Here is a 23,844-nt window from a genome sequence, read left to right on the forward strand (position 1 = left end):
TGTACCCCTGAATGTCATAAATGTCATTGAGATACCCATTGACTCTTATTCAGGCAAAAGGGTTATCATATAATGCTTGAATTGTGCACCTCCAGATTTCGCCAGAGCCCATTTTCCCAAGAACTGCCAGCAAAAAAATTGGCTCCAAAGAGTCAAATGTCTTTTGGATGTCTAATGCCAAAATTACAGAGTTGATATCTTTTGCCTTAGCATATTTTATAAGATTTAACATCCGCCTGATATTATTGACTAAATTCCTATTCAGTATGAAGCCTGTTTGATTAGACTTCACAGTCTGAGATTATCTTCTTTAACCTATTTGCCATTGCCAGTACTGCTGTGAAAATTTTATAGTCCTGGTTCAATAAGGCAATAGGTCTGTATGAACCAGGGTTAGTTAAGTCCTCCTCTTTCTTAGGCACTACAATAATAGTAGCTTGTTTCCAAGTTTCTGGTAACACTCCAGAGTCCATAACCTGATGACATATTTTCACTAATTTAGGTGTAAGTATTACTTTCATTGCCCCGAGATTTATTGTTTTTGAGATTAGTAATGACATCCGTAACTTCTTGAACAGAAATGGGCTTTTCCAACAACAAACTTCTTTTAAAGAAAACGCTTTCTGTATTTTTTATTTGAATTGGGTAATATGTCACTTGTTGAATTATCCGATACACTAGCTAGCTTACCCATTTTAACATGGTATATAGTTTGGTCAGTATCTGCAAAACAGTTAAACTGTCAGCTCTAGTAGCCTGAAGGAGATGAAGCAAAATTCATCTTATGCCTTGTACAGCAAAGCCCAGCCCTTAAAAAAAAACACAGATGTGTAAAGAGACTGAGAGAGCAAACTCACAAGTTCCACATTGACAGAACTATCAGCATAAAAAACCTGGTTATGAACAAGAACATAGTTTCATTCTAAGGTATAGGCTTTAGCCTAGATTCTGACAGTAGATGCAAACACTTGTCATGTAACTTTCTCAGGTTAAAAGATATCAGCTGATTGTAAAGATGCTGCAACATAGTGCAGAAACAAAGTTTTTAAATGTCAGTATTTAAAATAGAATATTAGAAACAACAGATTATGCTATCTGTAGAATAAAGTTAATGGATCTTTGTGTAGGAGAGTTTGTTGAGGTAGACTGGGAATTTCAAAATATAACATGATGATAATGTTTCTGGGGAAAATAAAGCAGCTTCTTACTGTTTTTTCACTTGATGCATGTTATTAAATCTAAAGCTCAGTGAGAACTCCAGTATGCATACAGTACTTGCACACAAGCATACACTTTTACATTAATTTTAATGTTATTGAAAGTTCCTTTCACACGCATTGTTTATTATTTATTTATTTATTTATTTATTTAATTATTTAACTCTATATATGGCCTCTCCACCATGCTTAGTGCTCAAGGCGGTTTACAGCATACATATAAAATATAGTATTAAAATAATATAAATACAAACATTAAAATTGGTAATACAATATTAAAATAGGAATACAAGCATTAAAAACCAATAATGCAATAGAATACAAACATTAAAATCCATACATCTAAAAGAACGGTGCCATCACTATATCCTACTCACGTCCATTGTCTATAAAAGATAAATCATATGGAGTCAAGCCAATAAAAATATCGGAATCAGTCTCTGAATTCCAGGGGGAAAAACCTCTGATTTGCAGGGCCACCAGAATTTCACCAAATCCCAGACGGAGCAAGCTCCTCTGTTAATGCATTCCAGAAGGAGGGAGCTACCACTGAAAAAGCCCTCGCTCTGGGTGAAGGAAGTCAAACAGCCCTAAGGCCATAAATCACCTGCAGGCCCTGAGTTACCCTAAAATAGAAGTGATGCTTTTGCTTTGTGCGATTGCCCATGTTAAATATGAAGGTGTAAGGCTATATTTACATTTTTTCCATTTGTGCATATATGTATTGTTTTTGTTTATGAAAAAAAACCTTATGTTTTTTAACTTTGCAGTTTGGAATTGTTGATGCTGATGGATACATAAGTCTGTATCAGACTAACTGGAAAAGTTGCTTACATATTGGAAGTACACCCAAACCATATTTGGTGAGCTAGAAAAGGTTATTTAATAAAGCTTTTTAGCATTGGTGTGCTCTTGGCAGAACTACAGTGTTTAAGTTCATATTTTAATGACTGAAAGCTGTTTCGGGAGCCAAATCTTGGCAGCAAAATGGGATGTAATGAAGGTGCCGTACTTAGGGGTGTGTGCTTCAGGAATCCGATTCGGGTAAAATACCCGAATCAGACCTAATCCAGAAAGCTTCAGGATTTCCGAATCGGGGCCAGCAAGCATTCGGAATGCTTTGGGAAGCTTTGGGGGACCCAGGGGGTTAGGTTTAAAGGGCCTTTTTGCAAGCGGCAGTACCCTTTTAACCTAACCATTCCCTCCCACCCTTTCTTCCCCACCCCACCCACTTACCTGGCACTGTCAGAAGGGAAGGCTGGCCCGCAGCAGCAGCAGGAGGGAAGGCCCTGTCTGCCGGCCAGCCGCGCCAGCTGCAGCGATGGCAGGAGGGAAGGCCCTCTTTGCCGGCCAGCCGCGGCGGCGGCAGGGAAGGCCCTGGCTGCACAAGGTAAGGGGAGGATGGGGTTAAAGGGTGTTTAAGGGTGGGGGCAACCTCCTCCTCCCCCATCACTTCAGTATGCTCTGAATCTTTACAGAGCATACCGAAGTGACCTGGAAACTCGAATCTGAAGCAGCATGACACTTTGGATTTTGGTGATTTCCGGAAACCCAAATCTTTTCGGGTTGCACACCCCTAGCCATACTCATGAAGGTAATTGTAGGCAGTGCGTATAGGGCCTTAAACTTCTGCTATATAATTGGTTGAAACAATGAGAGGGGTTATGAAGGCATATGTATTTTCATTTTCAATAGGACAGAGGAGCCCAGAAATCTACAGACAAATTCGTTTTTCTTTTTGTGTTATTGTTTCAAGTATTGATTAATATTTTCAACATGCTTGAATGGTCATATTAAATGTGTGACCCTGTTGTTATCCAGTGTACTACACAATTAGTTTTTAAATACTGTTAGGAGGGAGATTGGTACAGTAGTAGACTTTGGGTTGAACATAAGAAGAGCCCTGCTGGATCTAGTTCATCATCCTATTTGATACAGTAGCAAACTCCACATTTTGATCACTCACTGTATAAATAAACATTTCCTTTGCATCCAGACTAAATTGGCAGTTTCCATTGCTTCACCCATCTCACTACAAACCCTCCTCATGTCATCCTTCAGAGTCTCCTGTCCCTCAAGAACAGCATTTTGTGGAAAACAGTGGCCTGTAGTGGGAGGGGGGGAAATTCAATTCTGTGATTGGAAACTTTAGAATAAACTAACCTTGTGTATTTCACATTCAGTTGCTGGCATCTCCAGTTAAAGTGATCTGCAATTCTGAATACAGTACTGAGCTATAAGGACCTGTGGTCTGAATCAGCAGGCAACATTATGTTCATACAATCAAGCTGGAATTGTGCTGTTGGAATATCAGTTCCCCAACTCCATCCCACCTGAAGCAACTTTCAGATTTAAATAGTGATGCATCTTGAGTGTCTGCTGTTCAAAAAAAGAAAGTCAAAAGTCCTTGAACATGTCCAGCCACTCTTAGAACTGCCTTATTTAAATATCTAAAGCTTTAAATATCTAAACAGAGCTTCTGGTACCAGTGATTATTTATAAAATAAAAACATGTGTTCATATTTTTCCCTTTCTTTTAATTACCAATTGTGTATTATAATTTTTCAGACTTGGCAATGCCATAACAAAACAGCCAATGATTTTGTTTTCATCAGTTCTTCATCTTTGATAGCCACAGCTGGGCAATCTGCTGACAACAGGTACTAAAAACTTGTTTCTTAATTATATTGATAAAGATGGTATATTTTAGAAAATTGCTGGTGAACTTTGAAGTGATCTATAGTTGTCTTACAATGATTTATTCGTTTGATTTTAAAAATAACTTCTGTAATGATTTTATGTTTCCACTTCATCTTTTTTTTCACAACAGAACTAAATGCTGTGTAAAATAACATGTAAGAACTTTCTGTAGTACAGTTACACACATGGCTCAACTAGGGGTGTGCACTTCGAAAATATTCGGGTTTCCTGCTTCGGGTTTACCCGAAGCAGGAAAAACATTAGGAAATACCCAGAACTCGACGTGGCAAGCCGCTTTAGATTTGGGTATTTGAATTGCTTTGGAATGCTCGTAAAGATTTAGAGCATTCCAAAGTGATTCAGGGGGGTGGGTTTTCTCCCACAACCTCCACACATGCCCTCATCCTCCCACTTAGCCCCCACGTTCCCTCCAACCCACTTACTCCCAATCCACTTACCTGGCTCTTTAAAGATCCCTTTAAACTATCCCCCTAGCCACCTGACAGCTGATAGTTTAAAGGACCCTTTCCTGCTGCTGGCAAGCAGCAGTGTCCTTTAAATACCTCACAACCCCCAGCCCCCCCCCCCCACTTAACTTGGCTCTGCTGCTTGCAATGGTGGAGGCCATGACCCAGCAGCAGCGACTCTGGCCTTCTCCAATGCCCTGCAGGCCCGCGCGGCAGCAGAGGAGGCTGAAAAGGCCCTTCCTGTCCCTCAAATGGCACGGCAGCAGAGGAGGCCGAAAAGTCCTTTCCTGCCCCTCAAATGGCCTTCTACCCTTTAAGTTCTCCCCCTTTACAGCTGGCTGGAGGGACGGGGGAAGAGCTTAAAGGGTAGAAGGCTCCGCGCGCCTTTTGCAAATGGTGTGCAGAGCCTTCTACCCTTTAAGCTCTCCACCTTTCTAGCCAGCTGGAGGGAGGGGAGAAGAGCTTAAAGGGTAGAAGGCTCCATGTGGAGGGCCTGAGGAAGGGCTGGAGGAGGTGGCTCCAGCCTTCTCTGCAGCCCTGCGGGCCCACGCGGCAGAGGATGAGGCCGAAAAGGCCCTTCCTGCCCCTCAAATGGCATGGCAGCAGAGGAGGGTGAAAAGGCCCTTCCTGCCCCTCAAATGGCCTTCTACCCTTTAAGCTCTCCCTCTTTCCAGCCGGCTGGAGGGACGGGGAAAGTGCTTAAAGGGTAGAAGGCTCCGCGGCGTGGGGAGTGTTTTTCCCTTTAAACTCACCCCCTCCAGCATGCCCAGAAGGCTCTTTAAACTTCAGCTGGCCCAACCGGCTAGCTGAATTTTAAAGGGCACTGAAGCTTCCCTAAGCGACCCAAATCACTTTGGGAAGCTTTGATTCAGCTGTTCTGAATTGGGGCCAGCATGCTGGCCTAGCAAATACTCCAGGGATTTAGGTTACATCCAAACAACTGCCAGTGGAAGGCCCTAGCAAATATGTATTTCCCTGCATCCTCCAGAACTTCCATTTGACCCCAGAAAGATGATGCCTGGAGTCATAGAATCTATGGGTGTGCACAGGAAAAAAAATTCTGTAAATTTGGGTTCGGTACTACTGAATTAGAAAAAAAAAATTGTATTCCCTGAATACCAAATTCATTTTTCAGTTTGACGGTTGTATAGAGCAAATTTAGTAAAACTTGGTAATATCCGGCCATTGTTTCCTATAGGAAACTCAATTCCAGTGTATCTGGGATTGGGGGGGGGGGGGGTCAGTTTTGGACAAAATTTCACCAAATTTACAGAGGACCTACTTCTTACTGTCTTCTAACAACCCTCCAGGTTTCATAAAAATTGAATCCCAAATGGCCCCCCAAAGAAGGTGCCTCCAGCCACCTCCAATCTCCATCATTCCCTATGGGGAACCTGGGGGCGATCAGTGGCATTTTGCAAGCAAAATCCACCAAATTTTCATGAGACCTACCCCTGACTGTCCTCTGTAGAGCCCCCAAGTTTCAGGGAGTTTGGACCCCGAGGGGGGGCACTTCTATGGCCCCTGAAGAAGGTGTCTCAGCCACCTCCAATCTCCATTATTCCCTATGGGAATAAGCCAATGCTCTATGCTAACAGAAAACAGACACATGATCCAGACTATTTTAAAAAAAGAGCAGCCCCTACAACAGGGGGAGAAAGCCACCACGCCAATGAACTAGCAAAAATTTACAGCACCTAACACCCACAACAGGGAAAAGTACAGACCCAAAGAGTAAGTGAATCTAATAAGCAACCATAAAACAACAAACAAAATGCTCCAACAACAGGATAAAACAGAAGAACCCCCCTCTAGAAGAACAGCAAAATAAACATTCCTTTTTTCCTTCCCCCTCCCTTCTGCCTTTGTCTCACTCCCCCCTTCTTCTCCCCCTTCCCGTCTTGTAAAAAAGGTGGGAAACAGTATTTCTTTGCTGTTCCTCAGCAAAAGAACAGCTAAGGAACAGCCCAGCCACTGTTACTATTTTTTTCCAAATTAACCTGAATTAATTTGATAAACTGAGTTCAGGAATGCCAAATCTGATTCGCCATTCCCTTTTGACTTCGACAATACTGATTTTTATCAAATCAGGTAAAAATCAGTATTTTTAAATTAATACCAAACTCAAATTGCACATCCTTATTAACTGAAAGGATTCTGTCAAGCTGGGACCTGAGATTCCTGAGAGTGCCAGATTGTTAGAATCTGAGAAAGTTGAATCTATTTGTGTGGAGGAGGTGGAGACTACAGTATAGACCAAGAATACAAAACTCAAATAGGCTACAGCACCAAATTTACTGTACATCATAATTTTTTTACTCCAAAATTACTAGTGTGGGGAAATTGCAGGCAATTCTCTCCCAGGTACCCTCCAAAAGTTTTTCTCCCCTTTGCTTTTAATGATTCATTTTTATTTTTATATGGTTGGTGTTATTTTCTCATTAACTGCCAAGTTTTATAGCTGCTTATTTAGCCTTTTAAAATCTGATACTAATTGAAGTAAATTTTACTGCAGCTGTCTTTATTGTTTTAATGCTGCTATTTCTTCTGTTTGCTGGTTGTTACTGATTATGATTTGTTTATGGATTTTTTCTTATTCCATTATCACTTGCCATCCAATCCCCATTGCCGCATTTCCGTATCTTGCCTTCCATAATACTTTCACCAGCACCACCAATGCTAATTACACAAGTCCTTCCCCTACCTAGACCAAAACCCCTGCAGCTCTCAGGTGCCACAATATCCAAGCTCTCTCCCATATGCCATTGCTTGCCCTCCACTTATGATAACTTCTCTCATCCACGGTGTTCAATACCAAATTACTTACAAATTGTAAATTCTTTGCTTGTGCTGATCTGATGCAACCTCCTGCACTCTCTTCTCTACTAGTCTCCGCACTCTTTGACATCCATGCTACTGATTTAAAGGGAATATTGGAAGATGCAGGGAGAAACACCAAGGGCATTAACTTCATAGTTCTGAAGATAGTTCAGTATTTCAGTGCAGACAGTGGAAGGCATGTTCCAGATCACATTAGGAAGCTTATAGAGATGAAGGCTTCTTGCCTTTACAGTCCAAGGAGAACATGTTCAAATATATAGTGTCACTGTTTCCTCTGTCTAGAAAAGAGAATACTATAAAGTTCCACATTTGTACTCTGGAGAGGTTGTCTTGACTTCTAGCGGCTGCTAACACACCTCAGTATTTCATTTACTTGCCATGTTTGTAATCACACAAGTCTACTCAAAAATAAAAATATATTTTGTCTTGTTCCATAATAACAGCCAAACCATATGACATTTCAAATTGTTTTTGAAGCTGCTTTGATGGTTAAATTATGACATGAGAGATCTGTGATTAAATCTCCAGTTTTTTTCAATGAATTAATTATTCCATACAGCTATTTAGAACATTGGGGAAGTGGTGCTGAAAGAACAGGGTACTTAGAGTTGTGCTTGTTCTGTTTTTCCTCCCCTTGGCCTTATCATCTAGGGCAGGGGTGGGCAAATTGCGGCCCGCGGGCCACATGCGGCCCACTACAGAGTTTTTTTGTGGCCCGCCAAGACAGTAGAAAAGTGTGATAGGGTACATTTGTCTCATTAAACTGATTCTAAAATTAAATGTGCTTGCAGCTATAGATGATATGAAATTAGCACAATAAATAAATTGAATAAAACGACCACTATTTTATTTAATTTATATTTATTGATTTTTATGATACAATTTATACCTTTTCTGAAATGCAAAGTTAACTAATGAATGCAATCATTTTAAAAGGTGCGGCCCTCCGCTAACCTCCGCTCCCACAAAGTGGCCCCCGAGCCAAAACAATTGCCCACCCCTGATCTAGGGAGGAAGGAGAATATGATTGGATAAAGGGTTAAAGGGCAAAAGGTTAACATAAGGGTCATTGTTAGACTTCAGTGCAGTCCCATATGGGACTGTGCATGCGCAGGGCTGCCAGCCAGAGAAATCTGTAACTTTAAATCTGTAAGAGGATGTCCCCTCTTCCCAGAGCACAAGCATGGCTGTTGCCTGCTTGCACTCTGGGAGAGGAGATGCCCCTACCTTCCCTTTCTCTTCTCCACCAGCTAGAGAGGAACATTTGTAATGAGCTCTCCCTTTTAAGGCTTTCCCACATCTCACCAAGGCAGGTCTGTAAGGGAGAAAGAGTGAGAAAGAGGACTTGTTAGGTCATGGCTGATAAAGCCCTATTCAAAAAGTGCACACAATGCAGCACCAAAATAACTAGCACAGACAGATGTTCTTTCAGTTTAATTTGTAAAAACACTTTGCCAGGTGTTTTTACACCCAAGACCAGGGCAGAAAGAGCCACATGATTGAAAGCTGCCTTTTCCAGCTCTAACAGTGCAGCGGCTAAGTACTCCACTTTAGCGGAGTTGAAATATCATTTGGATCAGATGCAGTCACTCTGAATCTGAGCAGTAAGGGGACATTGAATCTGACACCTCCAACTCAGATCCTGCAGCAGTCGAGGTCTAGAGATTCTTCAGAACCAACCTCAAGGGACCCCTCTTCAACTACAATGCTGGGTGGATCCCACTTTTTTTTTTTTTTGAAAAATTTTTATTGGGTTAGAATCCATTATTTTTACATTTACATTCAATTTTCCCCAATTTTTTCATCTCTAACCCCCTCCCTTTCCCCCCCTTTTTGTTGACTTCCAACAGCTTTCCAACCCTTTGTCCCCTTTCCCTTACTTTTATTAGCTTCCTCTATCTAAAACAAATATATATTCTCCATTATTCTAAGCAGTACATCTTTAACTATTTAACATTGTATGCCCAAACTGTAAGTCTTTGTTTCCATCTTAAATAAACAATTTATCCCATTTTTCAATTTCAAATATTTCTATATATCATAAACCATATAGATCATACATTCGTTTATATCAAACAATTTGACTTATTCTCTATATATTACTCATTCTATCTTTTTATAATAATTCTATATATCTCTCATCACGTAGTCAATCAATTTGACCCATCTATATCTTCAGACATTCAGTTTGGTACAAAACTTACCAAAAAGAAAGAAAATATTGTTAGTTAATCAATCCTTATATTTAGTCCTTATAATTAATTATTTTCTCTATGTTCTATTTGTTAAACTATATATATCTATATATATATCAATCTATTAATCTGACTGCTTATTAATTCGCATTTATCTCTTCTCCCCCCGGTAAAGTCTCCCCCCTCTACTTCAATGCTTCAGTAGTTCTCAAACTGCCACAGTTTTCCTCCCACCTCCCATTTCTTCTCCAGGTATTGTTTCAGCTTCTCCCAGTCTGTGTTGAACTGCCCTGAGTCCAGATCTCTCAGTTTTCTTGTCATCTTATCCATTTCAGCCATATACAGCAATTTGTAAATCCAATCTTCAATAGTTGGCACTTCTTGTACTTTCCATTTTTGCGCATACAAAAGTCTAGCTGCTGCTGTCATATAAAATATCAACGTCCTGTATTGGGCTGGAATTCCCTCCATTCCCAAGTTCAGTAGCAGGAGTTCTGGGTTCTTATTAATTTGAAATTGTAAAATTTCACTCATTTCTCTTATTATTTCCCCCCAGTACTGCCTAGCTACCTCACACGACCACCACATATGATAGAGGGAGCCCTCATGCTTCTTACATTTCCAGCATTTATTAGAAGTATTCAAATTCCCTAGCGCAATCTTCTTTGGTGTCATGTACCAACGATAGATCATTTTGTAGATGTTCTCTTTGATATTAGTACATGTCGTTATCTTCATTGTAGTTTTCCACAAGTATTCCCATGCCTCCATTGTTATTTCTTTATTAAAGTTTATAGCCCATTTCACCATTTGTGTTTTAACTATCTCATCCTCGGTATACCACTTCAACAGTACTTGGTATACCTTGGATATTCTTTTCTTATCTTCTTTAAGAAGGGTCTGCTCTAGTTCCGAATTCTCTATTCGTATACCTCCCTTTACAGAGTCCGAATTATATAAGTCTCTGATCTGTCTATACTGGAACCAGTCGTAGTTAGGTGATAGTTCCTCTTGTGTCTTTATTCTGAGTTTGGATGCTTCAGTTTTAGTTATTTCTTTGTACGTTAAACATTGTTGTTCATTGTCAACAGCTCTCGGGTCTATCACCTCATATGGAACCACCCACAAAGGAGTTCCTTCTTGTAGATAAATTCTGTACTTCTTCCAGATTATATATAGACTTCTCCGAACAAAATGATGCAGGAACATCGAGTTGACCTTTACTTTGTCATGCCATAAATATGCGTGCCATCCAAATATTTTTTTATATCCCTCTAGGGCTAATAGTTTCTTGTTCTTTAATGTCATCCATTCTTTCAACCAAACTAGGCAGATTGCATCATGATAAAGTCTCAGATTGGGCAGTTGCATTCCGCCTCTTTCCTTTGCATCTTGTAAAACTTTCACTTTCACTCGAGGCTTCTTGCCTGCCCAAACAAAATCTGATATTTTCCTCTGCCATTTTTCAAATTGTTTGGAGTCTCTGATGATTGGTATTGTCTGTAGCAAAAACATTACTCTTGGTAACACATTCATCTTAACTGCTGCAATCCTGCCCAACCATGACAAATTCCATCTATTCCATTTAATCAAGTCTCTCTCTATCTGAGTCCATAATTTTTCATAATTGTTTTTGAATAGATCTATGTTCTTTGCAGTTAATTCGACTCCCAAATATTTCACTTTACTTGTTACTTCACAATCCGTTGTTTCCATTAACCATTGTTGTTTCTGCTTAGTCATGTTTTTGCATAGTATCTTTGACTTCTTTTTGTTAATGAAGAAACCTGCCAAGTCTCCAAACTCCTTGATCTTATCTATCACTCTTGGCATGTTCTCCAATGGGTCCTCTACAATTAACATTATGTCATCCGCAAATGCTCTGACCTTATATGAATAGTCCTTTATTTTTATTCCACGAATTTCCTCATCTTGACGTATTTGTATCATCAGAATCTCCAATACTAAAATGAACAACAATGGAGATAACGGGCAACCTTGTCTTGTTCCTTTACTTATCGTCAATTTCTTGGTCAATTCATCATTCACCACGATTGCTGCAGTCTGGTCTCTGTAAATTTCCTTAATTGCTCTGATGAATCTTTCTCCCAATTGTAGCTTTTCCATAGTGGCAAACATAAAGTCCCAGTTTAAATTGTCAAACGCTTTTTCAGCGTCTACAAAGAAGAAACCAACCTCTTTGTCACAACGCTTGTCATAATATTCAATAGCATTGATCACTGTCCTTAAATTGTCTCTTATTTGTCTGTCTGGCAAAAAGCCTGCTTGTTCCTCCTCTATGACTTCCGAGAGCCACCCCTTCAATCTCTCCGCCAATATCTTCGCAAAAATTTTATAGTCATTATTAAGTAGCGATATAGGTCTATAATTTTTCACGTTAGTCAGGTCTTGGCCCTCTTTTGGGATCAATGATATATTCGCTTCACTCCAAGTGTCTGGAATCCTTTGATCCCTTAAAACCCCATTCATCACCTCTTTTAGGAATGGTGCCAGTTCATTAGCCATTGTCTTATAAAATTTAGCCGTAAGTCCATCTGGCCCTGGCGCCTTTCCTAAATTTGCAGATTGTGTTGCCTTACTTATTTCCTCGTCAGTTACTTCACTGTTCAACTTATTTCTCCAAGCTTCCGAGATTTCTGGAAGTTTGGTTTTCTCCAGATATGACGCTATTGATTCTTTGTTTACTTCTTTTTTATTATACAGCTTAGCGTAGAATTTATAAAAGGCTCTACTAATGGTAGTCTGCTCCAAATGCGTTTTGTTATCTTCACAGATTTTATTTATTATTTTCTTTTCCCTTTTCTTCTTCAATTGCCATGCCAGGTATTTCCCAGGTTTATTAGCACCCTCAAACGCTTTTTGATTCAGTCTTTTAAGATTCCACTCCAATTCTTTGTTGCTCATTGCTATTAGCTGTTCTTGAAGTATTTTAATTTCCTGGTATACCTTCTTTTTCCCTGGTCTCTTTTTTAGCTGTATTTCTTTGGCTTTTATTTTCTCCTCAATCTCTTGTCTTTTCTCCTCTTTCTTCTTTCTTGCTCTACCATTTAAGTCCATTAGTATGCCCCTTACAACCGCCTTGTAAGCATCCTAAACTTTATTGGTTGGTACTTCTTTATTCACGTTGTATTGTATAAAAAACTTTGTCTCTCTTCTCAATATTTCCATATTCTCTCTTTCCTGTAACAAGTCCTCATTTATTCTCCATGCTTTCCTTTTTCTCCTTTTTCCAAATTTCCACATAATTGGGTTGTGATCTGAGCCTACCATCGGCATTATTTCTACCTCCTTAGTCCATAACGCTAAGTCTTTTGAGGCCCAGATCATATCAATTCTTGATAATGTAGAATGCCTTGCAGAATAGAAAGTAAACTGTCTACTTTTAGGATATTCTCTCCTCCATACATCTTCGAGAGTCTCTTGTTGAATCAACTCAAAAAAAAGCTTTGGCAATAGTCCTCTTTTCTTTTGTGCCGTTGTAGTCTTTTTGTCTAGTTCCAAGTCTGTCACTCCATTGAAGTCTCCAGCAAGAATTATCTGGTCATATGCAAGATCGTCTAAATGCTTCCTTAAATCCTCAAAGAAGCTTTCTTTTGCACCGTTAGGTGCATAAAGTCCGACTACCAACACTCTCTTTAAATTCCAAATGCATTCCACTGCTACAAATCTAGCTTCCACATCTCTCATAACAAATTTTGGCTGTAGCTCCTCTTTTATGTACAACACCACTCCTCTTTTTTTCTTGTTGGAGGCCGCTACAAATTCTTTGCCCAGTTTTCCAGATTTTAAATATTTTACATCCTGTTTTCTAATATGGGTCTCTTGCAAACAAACAATATCACATTTTTGTTTTAGTAGCCAGTGAAAAATATTTTTCCTCTTATTCGGTGAGTTTAGTCCATTTACATTCCAAGATAATACTTTACACTCCATATTCATAGTCTTGTTGGTAAGTCTTTTTCATTGTCCTTAATAAATCGCTCCATCTCTCGCTCAGATCTGATGCGTTTTTTTGCCCCTCCAAACTCAAAGGACACTCCTTCCGGTAGCTCCCATCTGTACCTGATTTTCATGTCCTTCAAAATCTGAATTAGCACTTTATATTTTTTCCGGTCCAATAACACTGATCTGGGCAGTTCCTTCATTATAATAATCGTCTTGCCGTCAATCTCCAATGGATCTTGAAACTGTTTTGTCACAATCCTCTCTTTCATATTTCGTGTTGTAAACTGCACAATCACATCTCTTGGTAATTTCCTCTGGGTTGCAATTCTCGAATTCACACGGTATGCCACATCTAGGATAGCCCCAACTTCCTCCTCCTCCTTCCCCAGGTATTCAGCCAACACCTCAGTCATCTGTTCTTGCGCTGACTTCCCTTCCACTTCTGGCAAGCCACGAAAACGTAGCTGCTTCTCCATATGTTTAGTTTCTGCAACTGACATTCTCCCCTTCACCAATCTCATCTCTGTTTGTTGCGTGTCTGCTAAATTCTCCATCGCGTCTTCTACTGTTTTAACTCTCTGCTGCGTTCCTTGTAATTCACTTCGTATTGTTTCCATACCTTTTTTCACTTCTGACAGCTCCGATTTTACTGTCTGTGTAACCTCTTTAACCTCTTTAATCAGCTCCAATTTCGTGTCCTTAAGTTCTTTAATCATATCTAAAAGTTTTTTATCCAAGTTTTTATCCAGGTTTTCTATTGCCGATTGCCACTCTTTTTTTGACATCGTGGGACTTGCTTTAGCTCGCTCCCACGAATCCGCTCTCTTCCTTAACTCCGTGGCGTAAAATTTAACGTTTTTCTGTTTTAAATGTCCCAATCTTCTTGTAAAAATTAAATTTTAAAGAGTCCAAAATGTCGGGCGTCTTTTCTCTATGGTTTCTCTGTGATTTTGTAATCCAAGATGGCCTACTTCCTCTTCCGCTGAAGCCGCGACCCTTCCCCTTTCAAAAATGGCGATTCCCTACTTCCTACCCTCCAGCAAGGGCCGCTTCTCTCCAGCCACTCTATTGTTATTACGCACTTCCTGTCTCCCGTCTTCCCACAGCAGATCTCGCGATGGTGTCTTTTTCTCACAGCTCCAAAGCCACAGGTATTCAAAACAATAGTCCGATTTCTTTAATAACTTCTTTAAACTTAGTCTCTTTTCAAATACAATTCCTGCCGAGTCTTCCCCTCCTTTTCACTAGTCTGTTGCAGTTTAAAAATCTACTTTTTTTCTTCTCTGTTTTTATCAATCTGTCCCGTATCAGAAGATAATGATCTTTACCTTCTCTTCACTTTTCTCGGGTTGTAATCGCTGTTTCGATTTTGAGTTCTCCTCTCAGCTTCTTCCCCCAATCGAAGTTTGGGTATGTAGGTCTTATGCCAGCCGAATTGGCCGCAAAACTGCCGCAGAGATTATAGCCGACCCGTCGCAAGGTGGGACCTCAAGGATCGGGAGGGGACCCGTTGTGTAGAGCCCCCCCTCGTCCGAGATCTAGCTCACCCTAGGGTCTTGAGCGTTCTTTGCCTGCTCCCCGCCTGAGAGCAGTCGGCCGCGGGCTATTTTCACCCCACCGGCCGGTTAAAACGGCAGTCCGGTCAGCTCCGCAAATGGAGCTGCGTTAGACCTCCATAAATCCCAAACCGGAAGTCTCCGGGTGGATCCCACTTTGATCCGCAACCAGAGAGAGCTGGATACCCTGAGACCTGTGAGAAAGCATAGAGCACCGCAGAGTTTCCTTCCAAATAAGCACGAACAAAGTCTAGATATTCTTCCAAGCACAAATAGGCCCACCTCTGAGGAGGTGGAAATTGTTGTAATCCCATGCATACCTTCAGCCCTTTCCAGGCCTCCCTTGTTAATACTCCTTGGAGGAGGAAGGCAAACTCATCCATCTGAGGCCACAATCGACCCATGGGAACCACCAACATCCTTACCAGACTGCTGTTCAGACAGGTGCTCAATGTGGTACCCACTTTCCATGCCCCCACTGGCAGGTGTGAACTGGGATGATGTTTACCACCTAGAATTTGTCAGATCCATCTCAAATCTGACACAGTCAAGGATTCATCAATATCATGCTATTGGAATCCCATCACGCTCCTCCATTGCCTTTTACCTATTGGAGTAGGAGATGAATGTAGGAGCTCCAGAGCTAGAATCGGAGCATCCTATCAGATCCATCCCTCAATGAATTAGTGGGAGATAAAGAAACTATCTCGCTACTGATGACTTCAGAGTCTATACTGAGCAGATGCTACAGATGGTGAAGTCACTTGACATCAACGTTGACATCGTTTCTTCAACAGAGCTCAAGCCCAAAGATAAAATTTTGTTGCATTTGTATTCAGGAAATCCTTCAACTCTCATATTTCCTATGCTCAAGGGCTTTGTCAAGCTAATGTCTACCCTCTGCGAGAGACTGACATCTTTCCCAGCAACTTGCAAAATGTCCAATGGGAAGATGCAAGAATTACAGTGATTCTGAATCATGGCAAGCAACTAGATTCCTACCGCCCAATAGCATTATTAAACCAAGATGCAAATTTATTCACCATTGTTCTTGCATCCCAAATGAGCACCATAATAAAAGATTACATCTCTTTAGACCAGTCGGGATTTATACCTCAAAGGCAAATAGCAGATTCAATGTGCAGAATATTAAATACCATTTATATTACTTAAAAAAAACAAAACACCATTAGCCATCGTATCTCTAAATGCACAGAAAGCATTTGATCATTTGGAATGGGATTCTATATTCGGACTTTAAAGAAAATTAAACATTGGGCAATATTTTATGAACATAATATAGTCAGTTTATCAAAAATCAGAATTTAGAGTGAAAGTCAAGAGATTTGACTCAGAAAATGTTCCTCTGGCTAGAGGAACTAAACAAGGGTGCCCTGCCTCCCTATTGCTTTTTGTCCTCTCACTAGAACCTTTGATAATTGCCATAAAAACCAATACATATATTAGCAGGCTAGAAGTAAATGGTCAAATACACACAATATGTTTGCTGATGATGTGACAATATGAAAAGTAAATCTGAAAGAAGCAACACCAGAATTAATTAAAGATTCACAAATATAGAATAATAGCAGGATTATGCATCAATTATAAAAAATCTGGAGCATTATATATAAATGTCAAACCTAAAATACGATACGAAACTCAAAATGATTTGGGTATTCCAATATTTTATAAATCTTTCAAATATCTAGGTGTAAATATCTCAAAGAATTTAAATAAACTCCAATAGCTAAATTTTCACCCAGTGATTTGACAAATAGGAAAAGGTATTAAGAGATGGTGCCAGATACTTTTGACAATTACCAGCAGAATCAATGCTGTTAAAATTGTAGCACTACCAAAACTAAGCTATATTTTTCAAACACTTCCCATAACAACTGAATCAAAAGAGCTAGCAAAATGACAAAAGATATTCAATAATTTCATTTATGAAAGTAAAAGGCCGCAGTTGACAAAGGCGCTGAGACAAAAAAGTTCAGATCAAGGAGGATGGGAGAACCTAATATAAGTAAATATTATGAAGCAAACCAATTGAAAATACTGATAAGATATCTGTAGAGTACCTCTGATAAGATATCAGTGGGCATGGAAGCAAATAAGGAGCACTTGAAATTAACTGAAAAAATTATCTTTGGATGGGAAAAAGTAAGAGATAGAAAATGGGTTGAGAATCCTTTTTCCCACATTAAAAAAAATGGAACAAATTGAAGAACAAATTAATCCTAGAAATTTGAACAAGTCTTAATGCAATACATGTATAGCACAAAAGAAATAACGTCCAAAATATATTCACATTTAATCGAAATAGATACAAGTACTTTAAATGGATTGAAAACAATTTGGGAAAATGATAAAGATATAAAAATAGAACAAAATGTATGGGGAAAATTACTTAATTCTAATGAGTTGTATATGTTTGATCAATTCACAGTTTGTATGAAATGGTTTAAAGCTAGTGATTATGACTGTGTGATTGTTTCAAAGTTTAGAAATAATATCCTTGATAATTTTAATCTTTATCTTTTTAGAAATATTTGCTTGTGGGATACTTTGGTTGCACCTTCCAGTAGCTTAATGCATGGTAAGTTTAAATGCATGAGTCATTGTTTATGTGGATAAAACTTTTAAGACTTATGCTGCCCAGATAGTTGTCTAGATTATTCGTCATCTTTGAGGAAAACAAAGATCTTGCCCCTTTTCTTTCCTTTCAGCTTGTTCTATTACTGCTAAATGACTACTTATTGTATATGTCATAAATATAATGGGGACGTTTATGCAGATATTAACGGACAGTCCTCTGTGAGGAGACTTCTCCAGCAATTAAGTAAAATATTTAATTAAGTAAAATATTTAATTTTTTTCTTACGTTTTAATGCGGATGAGTTTCTCCACATGGATATACTGCACAACTAGCACAAAAACCAGTTATATAGGGAGGGAAAATGTTTACATTCAGTAACTACCTTTTAAGTACTCTAGTCTTTTATATGCCTTGTCTCTTCTTCATAGCAGTAGAATGATAAAACTCTGTATTTGTTTGAGAAACAAATGCCTTCTCTGTGGTAGTTGTGGGGATTACTAGGCAACCACAATAGTATTGCCAGACTTCATGTCTTGGTTTCTGTCAGTAAAAGGGGGGGCAGGATTTCCAGAACTGTTTTGACCTTTGAGGAAGGACTCATTGGTGCCAGGGTTGGGAGCAACTATTGAATGAATTGATACCATGCAATTTGTATGACTCACCCAGTCTCAGCTGCTTGCTACTGTTCAGCAGTAACCTCCCCATCACTAACCACCACTATGGTGGTTAGAAATTCAGATTAGATTCTGGAAGACCCAGGTTCCAATTCCCACTCTGCCACAGAAGCTCATTGGATAACCTTGAGCCACCCACACATTTTCAGCATAATGTACCTTACAACAACCTTACAGGGATGTTATGAAGATAAAATAGAGATGGGGAGAATGATAAAAGTTGCTTAGGGTCTACATTGCGGAAAAAGTGGGATATAAATGAAATAAATACAGCTGAAGATGAGTACAGAGAAAAGGTAAGTTGGTGGGCAGAAATGGGAAAAGGAAGTGGGGGAAAAAGGGATATGAGGGGCTGCTTGGAGAAGGAAAAGAGGAAATAGTGTGGGGTGCCCCTCCCATAGAATCCCCACCACACAGCTGGGTTGAGCAGGCAGCAGTTGTACCTGGCCCAGTGGCCAGTACTGTGCAACTCAGGTAGAGACTGATCTGTAGACACTGTATGGGGGGGAAGAAAGGAGAAAAAGCTGAAGATGTGGGGGGCGGTAAAGGTAGGTTGGTCAGTGGGTAGGAACAAGATAAGGAAGTAGGAAATTGGGATATGTTATGAGGGCTTTTGTGGGAGGGAAAGAAGAAATAGTGGGAAAGGGGGAAATGAGGTGCTCCCCTGTAAATCGTTGCTGATAATAAATCTCCACCTGTAGTAAGCTCTCATACTCGTGGGTAGCCCCACTGTGCAGATCAAAAATTCTGCACATTGGGTGACACCTAAGGCTAGGTCAGATGTTTCTGCAAAATGGGGGGGAACCTAGGTTTAAAAAATGGAGAAGCAATGCAAACAAAAGCACAGATATTGGCACTTAAAAAAAACTCAACATCACAAGATATCAGCTGCCATTTTGAAGTTGCTAGGCAACCTAGTATGTCATCACCAAAGCCTCCTGCCTTACAAACAGTGTTCTTTGGAATTTGCTGTGTGCAACAAGCCCTTAACCAAACACTGAATGAATGTTGTTTCACCCAAAGCTTGAGAAAGGGTCCTTATCCTTTGAGCAATTCCTTAGAGAAGTCTCTGTGACACAGGGAACCTTATCACTGCATTGCCTTGCAGTTCAATATTGCAGATGAGATCACTAGATAACATGATATCTCAACAGCCATTTTGGGTTGCTAGACAATGCCAAATAACATTGCCGCCGCCACCCCCAGCCACTTTTAAAAAGGGCCCTTTTAAAAACCTTGAGCGACCAGACTTTCAATTGATCCTTTGGAAAGGGCCATAAAATAAATTCCAAGGAAGAGTTTAATCGATGCAGGAATTCTCAGTGATGTAGTCTGGGGGTTGTTTTGTTAACCTAGATATAATGAGAGGCTAGAGAGGGAAAGTGGGGCTAAAACAGGGAGGAAGAAAATTAAAGAGTGTGGGTGAGAGAGGAAGAAAAGAGAGGATAAAGGGCAGAAGTACAGCTATAACAGAGGCAAGAAGTTAAGACAAAATGGGGAGATGCAGTAATTGTTGGGAGAGGAAAATGGGACTTTCCTGCTTGTATTCTCTAATTTTTATGGTTTGGATTTCAGCTTTTACCTGTCATGATACTGGAGCAACTGTCTTAGCCTATGCTCCCAAACATCAGCTGTTAATATCAGGGGGCAGAAAAGGCTACACCTGTATAATTGATCTTCGTCAAAAACAACAACGTCAGCTTTTCCAGAGTCATGATTCTCCAGTTAAAGCAATTGCTGTAGATCCAACAGAAGATTATTTTGTCACAGGATCTGCTGAAGGAAATATAAAGGTAAAGTTTCAATTACTTACTTGTAAATTTCTTCTGTTCATTCTAGCATCCTATTTTTTTATTATTGCTTCATAATGTGAGTTTTGATGTTCATGAAATAATTTTAATAGGAGCAGTACAGATCATGAATGGACGAGCAATACTGACTTTCTAAAATTAAAAATTTTACAAAGAAAACGTTTTCCTTCTTTTAAAGGTATGGAGTCTATCAAACTTCGGGCTTCTTCATACTTTTATCAACGAACATTCTCGACAGTCTATTTTCAGAAATCTTGGGACAGGTGTCATGCAGATTGAGACGGGACCAGCAAATCACATATTCTCATGTGGAGCTGATGGGACAGTAAAGATGCGAGTCTTGCCTGATCGATTTAGTGCATTCAGTGAAGTGTTGAAAAATGATGTAAAACTCATGCTCTAATGCGGTGTTATTTCTGTTTTCTCCATGGAAAATATTTGACAAGCAGTTGATAAATGTATGTTGATTGTACAAATAGTACCACAGTAACATTTTCCAGTGTTTCTATTTATTTCTTGGAGCTTTAGTCCTTGATGCACTAATGCCTTAAAGATTAACAAGTTCCTTCTAATGTTTTGCCTAAAGAATCTTAGAAGATTCAGTAAATATTTATAATGTGTATGTTGTTGAAGTGTTCTTTGTTCTTAATTTGTGATAATGCCTCATTCCATGTAGGTAGGTGAACATGGTCATTTCTTTTACCCTTCTGTAAAGATACCTGGAAGTCTTATGATGTCACCTCGTTGCCAAATTACTGTTCCTAATTGGCTGTGAATACGGTTTGCCTTTGTATAAAACCAACTTTTGCCTCTGAAGCAGATTTCTGTGCTATAATGGGACTTGCTGTATGGAGGTATTTTATAAGGCATTCTTACAGTTGAACTACCATCACTATCTAATTCCTGGAATCCAACTTTATCATTGTTGCAGTTTGAACTCTATCAAGATGAGACCTGAAAAGATAAACCTTGTGGGACTTTCCATGCTTGAATTGCTGCCATCTGGATGGCAGTGTTTCCCTTAAACCAAGAGATATACAGAATATATATATATATATTTTTAACTCTGAGCCCAGTTTCAAAATATGCAAATATTGTGTGAATACATCCCTCATAAAACTATATTAGGATATTAAAATTTTCATACGCGAAGCATTAGTGTTAATATGAAGAATTATTGGAATGTTTTACATAGGATACCTAATCTCTCTTTTGTAAAGTTGTATTTAAAGTGTAAGTAAATTACAGGAAGCAGATAAATAATGTTATTTACTCTTTCCCATTAATATGTTTTCATTTAGCCCAAAGATGCTGAATTTTTTCCAGCACATAGTATTTAGCTTTGTTATTATCTTTCTGAAGCAAACAAATTTTAAAAGAATGAAAAAGAAAATGACTATTATTGTAGTGTGTGGGATATATTATAGATTTATAAGTGAAAAAATCAAAGGTCTATTGAAGTAAAGATTTTGATGTTTCTTTTTGCCAAAATGTAAAATTGTATAATTGTATACATTAACTGTTTTGACAAATACAAAGCTGCACAAAGCCTTCAACATTTTCTATGTGCTAAAATCAGTTAATGTAACTGTTTTGAGTTACACTTTTATTTCAGAAGTGCAAAAACCTTGAAAAATGTATAAACTAGATAAGAGACTGGTTACTCAACGCAAATGAGAAACTTTTTGCTAAAATATTTTATGAAAAAAGTATCATTATTTCATGTAAAGTTAATTTGTTTGTGAATGGATATAGTGTAAATAAAAATGACAGGTTTGAATAATGAATTTTGTAATAATCTCAGAACATTAATTTTAAGTCTTTAATATTTTGTATAATTTAAAATCTGCTTTTAGTACATTTCTGTGGAGCGTGTAGTTGAATGCGTATCTTTGCACACTAAACCTGAATTTAAATTTTACAATAATGTACACTATTGGTCTTTCAGAAAAAAGCACTGAAACAGCTCTCAGAACTAGCAATGCTTTTTGGTGCAATTAATCTTCTCTTTCCTCTGCATTACTTGTAAAGTAATTGAGATTCAAGTAATTGAGATTTAAGTGGTTAAGGTGATCACATGGGTGACTAATAATAGCCTTATTTTGTTTATTCCAGCTCCATCACGTCTGGTGGACCTAAGTTTAATAATCTGCTTCTGAAACTTGTTGCACCAGCAAACAATTGCTTTAGTGTAGCAAGCTCTCATTGTACAGTGGAAGCTTAATAGCAATTATGATACGATAGCGTTGCAGAAGTAAAGAAAGTGTTTAGGGTTGGTTCCACACTTCCATTTTCGTGCTGCTCTGCGATTCCTTTTCCACATTCAGCTGTAAGATTATAAAGGTTGGTGCTGTAACCATTTTATTCCTGTACATTCACTGATTCTGTAAACAGTCGCCTTCATTTTAAATTCATAAGACAGATATGAGTAGATGCAGTTCAACTTTTTTGGTAAATTATTGCTACAAGATGCATTTCAGCATAGTTGCAGCTCAAATATAAAATGCATCAGACTTAGATGGAAGCATTCTTGAGCTATAGAAAAGGTGAAAAGAATCTTGAGTAGAGATGGGCATGAACCCTTAAAAAATGAACCATGCAGTTCGTAGTCTGTCGCATTTCATGAATCATGAATCCGCCCTGGTTTGCAAACCAGTTCGTTTGGTTTGTGAAAACATCACATCCGGGTCAGCAGAAGGTCACTTCCGGGTCAGCAGGTCTGCAGAAAGTCCATCTCCAGTTGCTTAGGAAACTGATTGATTGGCGCTAGGCTGCCTGTAGTGACAAACAAGAAAATGAACCAACCGAACCAGCCTGAAATTCATGGCAGTTCGTCAGAAATGGGCTCTGACGAACCACCGGTTCACAAACCGGAATTTTGGTTTGTATTTCGGTTTGTGCCCATCTCTAGTCTTCAACTATAGAAAAGTTGGGATATATGTATTTTAATACAATAAAACATAAAATAACCATCTTTGTTAAGCAGAATCAGTATAGAAATAACTCATATTTTGAGCAAAACTATCAGTAATCTGTTTGATAGCTTGAACTTTTAAGTTTATCAAGACTCTAATGTTGTGAAATGGGAGGATGAATGTTCATCTTCAGTCTTCTGTGCAGTCCCAGATGGGACTGTGCACGTGCAGGCCTGCCTCCCACTGCGCCTGCTTGGCTGTTTTCCTGCCGAAATGGCCCCTTAGGAGGTCCCGTGCTACCTTTAGTTCCTCTTTTGCCACCGTATAGAGAGGTTCTAGCTTCTTCGTGCGAGTTAAGTAGTTTCACTGCTCTTCTTGTTTGTTGCATTGGAGAAATGTCGGAGAATGCTCTTTTCAAGCATTGTGTAAAATACAACACTAAAATGACTAAAACAGATGGGCATTCACTCTGCTTAATGTGTCTCAGGGAAGGACACAACATGCAGACTTGCAAACTCTGTCAGATCTTCACTACGAAGGCCCATGCAGAGAAAGCCAGCGGGCTTAAAGTGGCATTGTGGGAAAAGGCCATGGCAGTGGTGGAACCCATGCCCATGGCAAAGAAATCAGCAGCAGCTGATGGTGCCAAATCGTCAGATCCGAAGTTGCCCTCAATGCCAAGACCTACGGACCTGAGAGCCAGCCCATCGGGGTCTAAGGCATCACACAGCTGAGCACTGTCTGTCTCCGGGTTGAAGCTGGTTCAGGCCCAACCCTCAACATTGGAACTGAGATCTCCTATTCCTTTGGAACCGACAATGGCAGTCCACCGTTCAAAGTTGAAGGAGTCGATCCCAACACCAGACCCAACTGCAGAACACTCAGATTTGACTGGCAAGA

General features: G+C 39.3%; 1 protein-coding gene across 3 annotated transcripts in view; it reads left to right on the plus strand.

The window, feature by feature from the left end:
- Positions 1-21,816, plus strand: part of DMXL1 (Dmx like 1) — a 129,297-nt gene extending 107,481 nt beyond the window's left edge. For all 3 annotated transcript variants that reach the window (XM_054986305.1, XM_054986306.1, XM_054986304.1), the window contains 5 exons: positions 1,988-2,080; positions 3,786-3,877; positions 17,492-17,544; positions 19,794-20,011; positions 20,208-21,816. In XM_054986305.1, coding sequence (XP_054842280.1) covers positions 1,988-2,080; positions 3,786-3,877; positions 17,492-17,544; positions 19,794-20,011; positions 20,208-20,432 — 681 coding nt within the window. In that variant the 3' untranslated portion in view covers positions 20,433-21,816. The remainder of the gene's footprint in view (positions 1-1,987; positions 2,081-3,785; positions 3,878-17,491; positions 17,545-19,793; positions 20,012-20,207) is intronic.
- Positions 21,817-23,844: the final 2,028 nt, after the last annotated feature.

The sequence above is a fragment of the Eublepharis macularius genome, chromosome 8 (genome assembly GCF_028583425.1).
Source record: "Eublepharis macularius isolate TG4126 chromosome 8, MPM_Emac_v1.0, whole genome shotgun sequence".
In the NCBI taxonomy this organism is placed as follows: Eukaryota; Metazoa; Chordata; class Lepidosauria; order Squamata; family Eublepharidae; genus Eublepharis; species Eublepharis macularius.